General features: G+C 56.6%; 2 protein-coding genes across 2 annotated transcripts; one reads left to right on the forward strand and one right to left on the reverse strand.

Annotated features, from left to right (window-relative positions):
* Positions 1-331: 331 nt before the first annotated feature.
* Positions 332-8,157, forward strand: VWA7 (von Willebrand factor A domain containing 7). Its single transcript, XM_076003597.1, is given in 26 exon segments — positions 332-438; positions 494-863; positions 1,182-1,421; positions 1,930-2,020; positions 2,164-2,172; positions 2,601-2,703; positions 3,105-3,157; positions 3,160-3,304; positions 3,403-3,437; positions 3,440-3,496; positions 3,499-3,570; positions 3,910-3,981; positions 4,108-4,148; positions 4,386-4,502; positions 4,977-5,162; positions 5,652-5,784; positions 5,892-5,972; positions 5,975-6,043; positions 6,154-6,246; positions 6,607-6,908; positions 6,983-7,122; positions 7,681-7,802; positions 7,805-7,854; positions 7,965-8,020; positions 8,022-8,060; positions 8,062-8,157. Coding segments are annotated over 26 exon segments (2,853 nt in total). The 3' UTR covers positions 8,132-8,157.
* Positions 8,158-8,860: 703 nt separating this feature from the next.
* SAPCD1 (suppressor APC domain containing 1) lies at positions 8,861-10,974 on the reverse strand. The gene is made up of 5 exons (XM_012740999.3): positions 10,845-10,974; positions 10,453-10,593; positions 9,557-9,652; positions 9,365-9,454; positions 8,861-9,267 (listed from the first exon to the last, which is right to left on the reverse strand). The coding sequence occupies exons 1-5, from the start codon at positions 10,956-10,958 to the stop codon at positions 9,172-9,174; spliced, it is 537 nt and encodes a 178-aa protein (XP_012596453.1). The 5' UTR covers positions 10,959-10,974; the 3' UTR covers positions 8,861-9,171.
* Between the last annotated feature and the right edge of the window lie 286 nt (positions 10,975-11,260).

Below are 11,260 nucleotides of genomic sequence, written 5' to 3' on the forward strand. Positions count from 1 at the left end.
GAGTCCTTGGAGGCTGCCTGTGTGGGCGGTTCGGGGGCTGCAGGCTGGGACTGAGGCCCTGGTCCTAGGGTGCAGAGGGGCGCATATGTCTGGGCCTGTCCCTGGCACTGTGCCAGGCCTGAGCCACACCGCTCGCCTCCTTCCTTCCCAGTTCTCACCCACCTCCACACTGCGTGAAGGAAGTCCACCCTGGCAGTGGCTGCTGCTTGTGGCCTTGGACAGGGATGAGCAGAGGGGCCAGGAGTTGCCTGTCCTGCCCCCTCCCTGCTGGGGCCTCCCTCCCCCTCCATTGAGTCCCAGGTAATTATAACTCTTACCTAAGTGCCCTGCGATGCCCAGGAGACCCAGCAACCAGGTAGGGAGAGGCCTGAGAGGAGAGACTCAGACTTCCTGCGTGGGGGGTGTTGGGGGAGAAGCCTTGGACCCCACTCCTAGCAGGTGCATGTCCCTGTTGGCCTGATAAGGGCCCCTGGTTGGTTGGGTGACTGAGTAGGGGCAGGGAAGCCAGGCCGGAACAGACAAGGTGTTTGAGGCAAAGCAGGTGGCCATGGAGACGCCAGAGCCAGACCTGCCCTGGAGTCGCTGCTGCTTCCTCCCTCGAGAGCCTTCTGTCTCCCAGGCCCCGCCTCAGCCATGCTCTGCGCAGAAGTGCCCCCACCCCTCCTGCACCCTCAGCACTGCTTCTGCTGCAGCTGCTGCTGCCTCCCACATCTGTCTTCTTCCCCAACATCTGGAGCCTGTTGGCCGCTGCCCCTGGCTCCATCACCCACCAGGACCTCACTGAGGATGCAGCACTCAACATTGCAGCTCTTCCTGGGGCAGCCACCCCCTGCCGGCCCCTCCTGCGTCTTAAGGACTTCCTGGTGAGCATCGCTGGGTCCTGTCACTTCCCTGCCAGATTCCCCAATTCCCAAGACCTCCTTGAGGTCTCTGGTTGCCAAGAGAAGGGATACCCACTCCCCCACCTGCTCACCACCCCCCACCCCCGCAGCAGCAATACTTGGTGGTCCTGGCTCTGAGCTCAGGAGCCCCCCTTAGAAAGGGCCAGGACTGCCCCCCCAGCTGGGCTCAGCACCTCGGTTCTGCCCACACGTGGCACCAGTGCAGTTGCTAAGTCGATGCTGGCTACGGTCCAGTGCAAGGGGCTTCCCTGGAGCCCTTGTCCCCACCATTCTCTCCAGGGCAGGACCCTCCTTGCCAATGACCTCTTTGCTGCCTACTTTGGACCCGGGTCTCCTTCTCGGCGCTTCCGAGCAGCCTTAGGCGAGGTGTCTCCTGCCAGTGCAGCCCAGGACTTCCTGCCGACCTCTAGAGCAGCCCTGACCTGCACTGTGTGCCTGCGGGAGACCCTGGTGGCAGCCAGAGCCCTTGACCACAGTCTGGCCCGCCAGCGCCTTGGGGCTGCGCTTCATGCCTTGCAGGTGACAACAGAGTTGGGGCAATGATCAGAGGGGCCTTCACCTCTGGTCTCCTGTCTGGGATGGAGGCCTTAGTTGTGCCCCTCCTCCAAGAGGGACTGCATTGCTTGCTAGGCCCATCCCAGCTCCCCACCTCCACCGCCAGTGCCTCCTGTGGGAACAGCAAGGAGGGTGCTTGGCTGGAGAGGGGGAGGGGGAGCAAGGAGGAAGGAAGGCAAAGTGGGGACAGGGGAGGGGAGGGAGTAGTACTTCGTGTAGGGCCCTATAGCTGCCGAGAGGCCTTCAGTTAGATGGTTAGACTCTGAGTGATGTGGGCAGAGACTCCGGGACATTCCCATTTGGCAAAGCTCTGCTGGGGCAGAGCAGAGGGCAGCAGAGGGGACGTGGGGTGTCTGACAGGAGCAGCGGGGCTGGGAGACTTTCTGGGTGGGGAACTTGGAGGCACATCAGGGAAAGGGATGGTGAGAACAGTCAGACTAGTGCCGATTCCACTCTCCTGTCCTGGGACCAGGATTTCTACAGTCACAGCAGCTGGGTGGGACTGGGCAAGCAGCAGCCACACCCTCACCTCCTCTGGCCCAGGCCCGAGCTCCAAGAGCTTGGCACAAGGTACGCCAGGACTCCAGTGGTGGGTGGAGCCCACAGAGCCACCTCCTCCGTCCACCCAGCCACCGTGTCACATCCTGAGGTCACATAGGTCATCTCTGCAAGGACTGTGAGGTCCCCCAGTGCAACCAAAGGCCAGGGCAGTTAAGTGGCTTCCCCAAGGTCACACAGGGGAGAGGAGCAGGACCAGGTCTCCAGACCTCAGTCAAGTCTTTCATGCGGCTTCCCCCACCACTGGCTCACACGGGCCTTCTCTCACAGTCCCCTCATCCTGCTGACCAAACTAGGACCAGGAGCTGTCCCCGTCCATTATAGGTTCGCATCCTGTCCACAGTCCCTGGAGGATTGGGCCCCACCTTCCCTGGTTTTCTAGCCCAATCCCAATTGCAAGTATTCAGTCTCACCGCTAGCCCATGAATCCTAGGTTTTGGTTCCAAAAGCTTGCCCAGGTGCCCATGAGCTTTAGCCCTGTCCCAGCGGGGAGGAAAAGCTGAAGAAGTTTGGGTGGACAGGGACAAAGGCCAGGGTAGCAGAGTCTCGGGTTCCAGCCACCTGCCCTCTCTCTCCAATGGGCAGGCGACCCCACCTGCTCCGGTTGTGAGGGCTTGAGCTGCCCTGGGAACTGGCTGGGCTTCACTCAGCTCACCTCGGGCTACTTTGGAACTCATTCTTCCAAACCTCCAGCTACCAGGCAGGAAAGCTCCCCAGAAGGCAAGGGAGAAAGTCACTGCCTTCTATCCCATGCAGGACCTCAGTCCTGTAGGCTGTGTCCCGTGTGCCGGGGCACTCCTTCCTAGAGGTGGGGGGAGGAAGGCAGGGTGGGGAGAGGGCCTAAGCGCTGGGGTGGGGGCAGCTTCTGGCTCAGCTGATAGGATTCTCCACTGCTGTGGGCAGCCTCGGGGCCTGGCTGGCGGATCAGGGATCCACCGTGTGCTGTGATGACTACCCTCCACAGAGTGTCATCATTTTCTGCTGCTCCTTTGCTGAGGGGTGAGAGGGACAGGCCAGGTCAGAAAGGGCCCCTGTTGCGTAGGAAGCAGTGGGCTTTTGGCCTCCCGCTCTCCAGACCCCTGTCCCCATCCCAGGGAAATGTAGCCATGGGGGCCATTTTGACCGGAGCAGCTCCCAGCCGCCCTGGGGGGCATCAACAAGGACAGCACATCCCCAGGCTTCTCCCCCCACCACATGCTGCACCTCCAGGCTGCAAAACTGGCCCTTCTGGCCTCCATCCAGGCCTTCAACCTGCTGCGAAGCCGCCTGGGGGACTGGGCTTTCGGCAGGTGAGTGGCCTCCTGCAGGTGAGTAGGTGCTCCTGGGGGAGCTGAGAAACCAGGGGCTGGGGCGGACGTGCAGGCGCTTCACTGCGCTCTGCCCCCAGGCTGCTGGACATCACCCCAGCCTCCAGCCTGAGCTTCGTCTGGACACCACAGGCAGTATGGGCGAGGAGATCGACGCTGCTAACACCCAGGCTCCTGCATCGTGGGGCAGCGGCGGGGCAGCCCCACGGAGCCTACCCACTATGTCCTGGTGCCTTTCCGTGACCCAGGTGGCTGCGAAGGGAAGGGAAGTCCAGGGCAGGGGATAAAGGCCTCTGATGAGGAAGTGGGCCTTGAGACTCCACTTGCTAAACAAAACTGGGGCACTTCCTATGGTCCTGAGGGAGCCTCTTCTGGGTACCTGCGACGGTGTCATCTGCTGTGTGTCTGTCACATTCTGTAAACCTGCATCTTGCTCTTGCTCTATACTCCTATCTTCCTCTCAATAAACCTCAAGTTGGTACTTGCCTTAGAAAAAGAAAAAACTACTTGTCCACGCGGGAGCACAGTAGGCCTCCCACTGGGGAGGAATGAGGGGAGCACTTTCCTCACTCATTTCCCCTCCCCAGGGTTCAATCCTGTCTTTACAACCAGTGACCCTGACAGCTTCTGGCAACAACTCAGTGAGATCCACGCCTTAGGGGGCGGAGCCTTAGGGGCGGAGCCTTAGGGGCGGAGCCTTAGGGGCGGAGCCTTAGGGGCGGAGCCTTAGGGGCGGAGCCTTAGGGGCGGAGCCTTAGGGGCGGAGCCTTAGGGGCGGAGCCTTAGGGGCGGAGACGAGCCTGAGATGTGCCCGTCGGCGCTGCAGGTCTGGCGTCTCCCTTCGCCTTCCCCGCTTATCCCCCAGGTGTCCGCTAGGGAGAGCTAGAGCCTTCCTAGGCTCCTCATCTCCCACTCTGACCCCTCTGCCTCTAGAACCTATTTAATAGTTTCACTAGCTTCATTCAGGGTTCCAGGGCCATATTCCTTTCTGCTCTGTCCCCCCAGCTCTACTCATTCCCCTGCCATTGCCACTTTTAACACTGGCCCTTTCCCTCTCTGCCAGCTGGCCCTGCTGCACACGCCTCCATTCTCAGACATCTTTGTATTTACAGATGCCTCCCCCAAGGATGCCTTTCTCACCAACCAGGTGGAACCCCTGGCTCAGGAGCGGCGCTGCAGGGTGAGCATAGCTGTGGGAGATCCAGTGTTAGCCACCTAGGGATATGGGAGACCCCGTGGCGACAGTCGCATAACAAGGGTCACACCACGCTACGGTGGCCCAACCAGCCTTGGCGTGTGATGGGAGAAGTAGACAATAAACATGACATTTTCTCATACCCTTAATAACACTCATACATGGGAGGCCCTACCCTTAATGATGCTGAGTTTATATTTGGACCTGCCCCATAAACCATTTGAAGAGCTGGAGATCTAGTTGCCAAAAATCCACTGCGAAATATTGACAGTTGCAAGGGGGTGACCAATGGCTAACTGCAGGCCAGCGAGTGTGTCGCTGGGAAACCCTGCTGTAGCAGCCAGAGGGTAAACAGAGACCTTATTGCTAATCGTAAGCTCTGAAGAAAACTTGAGCACTGGGACCCTCGTTCTAACAGTAGACAGCACTCGGATACCCTGGGCTCTCTTCTGGCCATAGGTAACATTCCTGGTGACTGAAGACCCATCGAGGGGTCAGGCACGAGCTCGGTGCAAAGTCTTGTCCCCTCTGCATTTTGAACCATATGAAGCAGTGGCCCTAGCCTCAGGAGGAGAGGTGATCTTCACCGAAGACCAGCATATTCAGGACGTGGCAGCCATTGTTGGGGAGAGCATGGCTGCCATGGTGAGTACTCGGGGCCACAGGGGCTGGGACCCTCTGTTCAGAGCTACAGGGTGGTAACACTGTGTCTCTCTTCTTGTTGGAGAAGGGGGAATGGATCCTATTGCTGTGTTGCTATTCCGGTCACATGGGTGGGAAAGAAGTTGCTCTCCCTCTGAGATCCATGGCTACCCACCTTCCAAGTTGTCTTTCCATATTAGTAAAGCCCTCCCCAACCTTGGCCTCCAGTATTCTACCCTCAGGGCTGCCATAGAAAGTCCTGCCATCTTTTAAGGGGGGACAAGAAGTGATTGCCTCATATTGAATCCTTTGCTTTCAGCTTTGTCATTAACCATAAAACTCTATCCCTGGCCATGGGCCCCCCTCTTGCTGGTGTCCCTTCTCCATATGTGCGTTGGTTTCTTTCTGTCTCTGCCTTTCTCCTACCTTTGTTCCCACCTCATTCCATATCTTGTCTTTTCCTTTATTTTTGGATCCTGCCCATCCCCTAAGGTGACTCTTCCACTGGACCCTCCTATTGTGGTGTCTGGGAGGCCACTGGTGTTCAGTGTGGATGGGCTGCCCCAGAAGGTCACAGTCCGGATCCATGGGGACATCAGCAGCTTCTGGATCAAGAACCCTTCAGGTACCTCCCTGCGTGTCAAGGCAGGGGATGAATGGGGGATGGACAATGGGGAGGCATACTAAGGGAAAGGAATCATTTCATGTAACAATCTCTTGCCCTGACCCCAGGGATCTCCCAGGGCCAGGAGGAAGGTGTGGGTCCTCTAGGTCACACTCACCACTTTGGACAGTTCTAGATGGTGAACATGAATAACCCCCACAGACAGGAACCTGGGAGATCCAGGTCACAGCTGAGGGCACCCCCTGGATGCCAGTGCAAGGTAAGGAGGGAGGTATTCCTGGGAAGGGGCGGGGCGACTGCAGGCCTCAGAGAGCAGCATCACTCACATTCCTTTGGGGAAAGTCTCTGCCTGCCTTTGGTCTCTCCCAGCCCAGACCTCCCTGGACTTCCTCTTCCATTTTGGGATCCCCATGGAGGATGGACCCCACCCTGGCCTCTACCCCCTGACTCAGGCAGTTGCTGGTATGTCCATCTCCCGACCCTGCCCCCCCAGCTCATTAGTTTTATATATATGTATACATATATGCATGTCTATATATGCCCTTTTTATTGACTTATAATTTACTTATAGTAAAGTACCCTAAACTTAAGTATACTGCTTGGTGCATTTCATATAACACACCCACGTAGCCAGTTCAAGATACAGAACATTTCCCGCACCCTGGGCCCCCTCCTGCTGCTGTCCACCAACACCCCTCAGGAACTGCTTTCCCCATCCATGTCCCCAGATGTAAGCCCTGTTCTGAACGCCATGCATTCTTTTCCCCCGTGTCTCTGAATCTCACGCAGACCACTGTGTCCCCCTCCCTTCCCTTGTCTCAGGTCTCCGGACCCAGCTGCTGGTAGAAGTGACAGGGTTGGGACCCAGAGGCAATTCTGGGGATCCTTGGCCGCATTTCTCCTACGTCATCCTTCCAGGGGTCCTGGAGGGCGCCGAACTAGGCCGGGTGCCTTTGGAGCCCATGGGACCCCCGGAGCGAGGACTCCTCGCGGCCTCGCTGCCACCCACGCTGCTGTCCACCCCTGGGCCCTTCTCCCTGGAGCTGCTTGGGCAGGACAGAGCTGGGCGGAGTCTGCACAGGGTAGCCCCTCAGCCTTGCACTGTGGTCCCCGTCCTTCTGGAGGTGAGATGCAAGGGGAAGGTGCGGCTGAGGCTGGAAAGAGCTGGGGCCCTGCCCTGACCGGCCCTTCTCCACAGCTCAGTGGCCCCCCAGGTTTCTTGACCCCGGGCGGCAAGGTCATGCTCAGCCTCCGCATCGCCAGCTTCTGGGGCCCTCAGGATCTTGACCTTACGACGTCAGTGAGCCCCAGCTTCGCCCTCACCTCCAGTCTGTCCAGGTGAGGCCCCAGAACTCTCTTTTTTTTTTTTTTTTGAGACAGAGTCTCACTTTTGTTGCCCAGGCTAGAGTGAGTGCCGTTGCGTCAGCCTCGCTCACAGCAACCTCAATCTCCTGGGCTCAAGCGATCCTCCTGCCTCAGCCTCCCGAGTAGCTGGGACTACAGGCATGCGCCACCATGCCCGGCTAATTTTTTGTATATATATTTTTAGTTGGTCAATTAATTTATTTCTATTTTTAGTAGAGACAGGGTCTCGCTCAGGCTGGTTTCGAACTCCCGACCTCGAGCAATCCGCCCGCCTCGGCCTCCCAGAGTGCTAGGATTACAGGCGTGAGCCACCGCGCCCGGCCTCCCAGAACTCTCTTATCTCCCTCTGGCCACACCTTTCAGCTCTCCCAGCGCTGCTCGTCTAGGGCCCACGCTCTCTATCCCAAGCCACGCCCCCGGACCCTTCCGATTGGCCCTCCGAGTGCTCGCCGCCCCGCCCCTGGCCCCGCCCCTGGCACTGCGCTACGGGTTGCCTGAGACTTCAGCAGTACTTCTGGGTCCACTCTCCAGGTTTCGCCTGGGACAGAATGAGTCCGCCTGGGGTCGCTTGTGGCTGGAGGTCCCGGACTCAGCCGCCCCGGACTCCGTGGTGTTGGTGACTGTGACTGCGGTGGGTCAAGAAGCCTGCCCAATGCCCCGACTCATGCTTTCCTCCAGCTCCTGGTGCTGGCCCCAGCCCTGCAGGTGAGGCGCCCCCACTTTCCATCTCAGGGTGGGCAAGGCAGGGGGAGGGTCGTGTAGGCTTGATTTGGGTACAGCCCCAGCACACCCTGACATTTTTTCCTTCCCTCTAGGACCAGCTCGCTGGCCCTGCCCACTCACCTGGCCCTGTCCTCACCACGCCCCCCCCCTCCCTTCGCTTTGGTGACTCAGGGCAGGGCTGGTAGGGGGGATGGCTGGCAACTCCTGGTGGAGCACAGTTGGAGGGGGGCTGCTCCCGCTAAGCCTGGCATTCTGGTGACACAATAGCCCCTAGGGGAATGGATCTTCAGCACTATTTTCTTTTTTTTTTTTTTGAGACAAAGTCTCAATCTGTTCCCCAGGGTAGAGTGTCGTGGCGTCAGCCTAGCTCACAGCAACCTCAAACTCCTGGGTTCAAGCAATCCTCCTGCCTCAGCCTCCAGAGTAGTTGGGATGACAGGCATGTGCCACCATGCCCCACTAATTTTTTCTATATATTTTTAGTTGCCTAATTAATTTCTTTCTATTTTCAGTAGAGACGGGGTCTCACTTTTGCTCAGGTTGGTTTCAAACTCCTGACTTTGAGCGATCCTCCCACCTCGGCCTCCCAGAGTGCTAGGATTACAGGTGTGAGCCTCCATGCCCGGCCTCCAGCACTATTTTCAAGCAGACTCATTGGTAAGGTCACAGGGGCCTTGGGCCTTATCTCTCCCAGCTGGAGAGGTGTTCCTTCTCAGGCACTTGTCCCTTCTCCTTCTTAAAAATTTCGAGATGAGGATAGAGGGCAGAGGATCTTCCCACAGTGCATTTTCCCTAATCCTGTGGGAAATGAACCAAAGGAATTTTTGGAAAAAGTTCCTTTCAGTTTGTCTGTAGCATCTTTATTCCACTAACTATTCATGCTCCCCTAGGCTCAGGTAGAGGGGAAAATATCTGGGGAGGAGACAAGCATTGGGAGTAGGTAGGAAGATATCAGAGAATGTTATTTATAGATTGTTTTTATGTGAAATTCTGGAAAAGTTTCTGTTTTATTTTTATATTTAAGGATAAAGAACAGTTTCAATAAACATGTCTTCTACCCAGAGGGATTTCAAAGACAGATCATTTTTGCATATCATATAGGACAGAGGGAGGGCATGGCACACCAAGAAGATGAAATGGAAGTTTTCAGGAGCAAAGGAGAAACTTTACACCAAGTCTGAACTTCATTGGCCCACTACCTGAAACCATTTAGCTGCTGAGTTAAGAAGTAGAATAAGGAGGCTAGGAGTTTTGACTCAGCCTGCTCCTTCACCAGACTAAGGGTAGTGAGAGGAGGGTTTAGACACGGGTAGGGCCCCTTCGTTCCTTGGAGCAGCCCAGCTGAGCCATCTTCTCCTTTAGCTGGGCGACTCCTTTCTGCTGCCTTGACAACTCCTGGAGAAGAGGAGAGTAACGAACTGGGCATCTGGGCCTCTCAGTACCTTGTGGTGTGGGGGCTTCTGCCCTCCCCTCAGACCCCTTTATAGTTTACCTGTTGCTGCCACACATTTTTCTTCCATAGCCTTTCCTTCCAATCCTGGGGGGCACAGGAACTGGCCTTGTTCAGTGGACATAGGGAGAACTGAGGGGAGATTTGCTGTTTTCTGTTAAACTAGTGCTGAACCCAACCCTCCCCTCAATAGTCCCACTTCCCAAAACTCTAAGCTGAAGACAATAAACTCACCTTTCCCTGAATCAGATTGTGCAAACAGATGTTCACCTTTTGAATCTGGGCTAACTGGGGGCCACCAGGCTCTGGGTGTGAATCTGTTAGAAAATTCTAAAGAAGGAGTTGGAGGCCGACATGATGAAAACCTGATGTCCACCTGCCACTCTTTTTCTGTCACCACCTTCATCTCATGAGCATCCCTTCATCCAATACCATCCCAGGCAGGTGGGAAATCTGATACTCTCCCCTCCATCTCCATCTATTTGAGAGAGCCTCACTCTGTCACCCAGGCTAGAAGGCAGTGGCATCATTGTAGCTCACAGCAACCTCAAACTCCTGGGCTCAAGCAATCCTCCTGCCTCAGCCTCCCGAGTAGCTGGGACTCTAGGCCCACCCCAAGCCACCACACTTGGCTAATTTTTTCTATTTTTAGTAGACACAGGGTCTCTCTCTTGTTCAGGCTGGTCTTGAACTCCTGAACTTGAGCAATCCTCCTGCCTTGGCCTCCCAGAGTGCTAAGATTATAGGCCTGAGCCACCACCCAGGCTCCCCTCCATCTCTTTAACATGTCAGTTTTTCCATCCCCCTCAGATAGCACAATTCCCCCTTTCCCTGTTCTTTATGGATCCTCCCTATCCATCCCTGCTCCATTGGAATAATCCAGGCCACGCCCTCATCTCTATGGAGTGATCCAAATAGAATCCCTCCGAATGGAATGCAGACCAGCCTCACCAGCCCCAACAATGAACACCAACATAATGCTTAGTGGCATCTTGTCATTATGATGCTGCCTCCAATTCATGATCCCTGCCTATTAACTCTCCCCTCTCCAGAGTGGTCTCAGGTTGTGTCCGCACATGCCCTGCTCTCCCTCCCTTGCCCTCCACTCACACAGAGGGGTAGCCTCATACCTCACCAAGGGCCCCCAGATGTAGCTGCTGTTGCTGTGCCTCCCTCAGACGGTCTTCAAACCAGGCCTGGCTATGCTCTAGCAGCTGCAGCCCCTGCCACAGGGCATCCTGTTCTCTCTCCAGAGCCTGCATCCTCTGCAACTGGGAAAGACAAGAAGCAGAAGCTGACTCTCATGCCACAGCAGGGCTCTGGGCCGTGGCCTTTTCTTTCCACGCCTGGTTGGGTTCACTGTCTTGTCACAGAGTGTGAACCCAGACTGGCCACTGAGGACCTGAAGGTCAAGGTGGAGCAGGCAGGAAGACTTTGTGGGTCCTCAAGTTGAGTGGAAATATAAAGGGCAGATCTAGGCAGAGGGGCTTCCTATGGGACCTCTTGCTGGGGTAATACTCACCCAGAGGAAGAAGCTCTGGGCTCCTGTGTCTTGGCGGCTTGTCCCCAGCGGCAGCAGCAGAACTGTGTAGGGAGCCTGCACCAGGGGCAGCCCACCAGGACCCTGGCTCCCCATGGCTCTGAGGTGGGAAGGGTGGAGCCACTTCCACTGGTGCAGCCCAGCTGGTCCCTCCCCCTCCACCCCTGCCTTGCACCCATCCTGCCTTGTCTTTCAGTCTCCCTGGCCACTTCCTCCTGTGTGTGTGTGAGGCTGGGGTGTTCCTACTTGTGGGGAGAGACCATCTCCCTTGGGTCCCTGTGTCTTCCCTACAATCTGTTTCTGTAGGGCCTAAGTGGTTTGTTCTCATGGAGTCTACTTGGGTAGAATCTGAGGGTCTCCCTATAGCAGTGTCCCTGAATTTTTAAGGAGGCAGGGCA

Source organism: Microcebus murinus, chromosome 5 (genome assembly GCF_040939455.1).
Source record: "Microcebus murinus isolate Inina chromosome 5, M.murinus_Inina_mat1.0, whole genome shotgun sequence".
NCBI classification, from domain to species: domain Eukaryota; kingdom Metazoa; phylum Chordata; class Mammalia; order Primates; family Cheirogaleidae; genus Microcebus; species Microcebus murinus.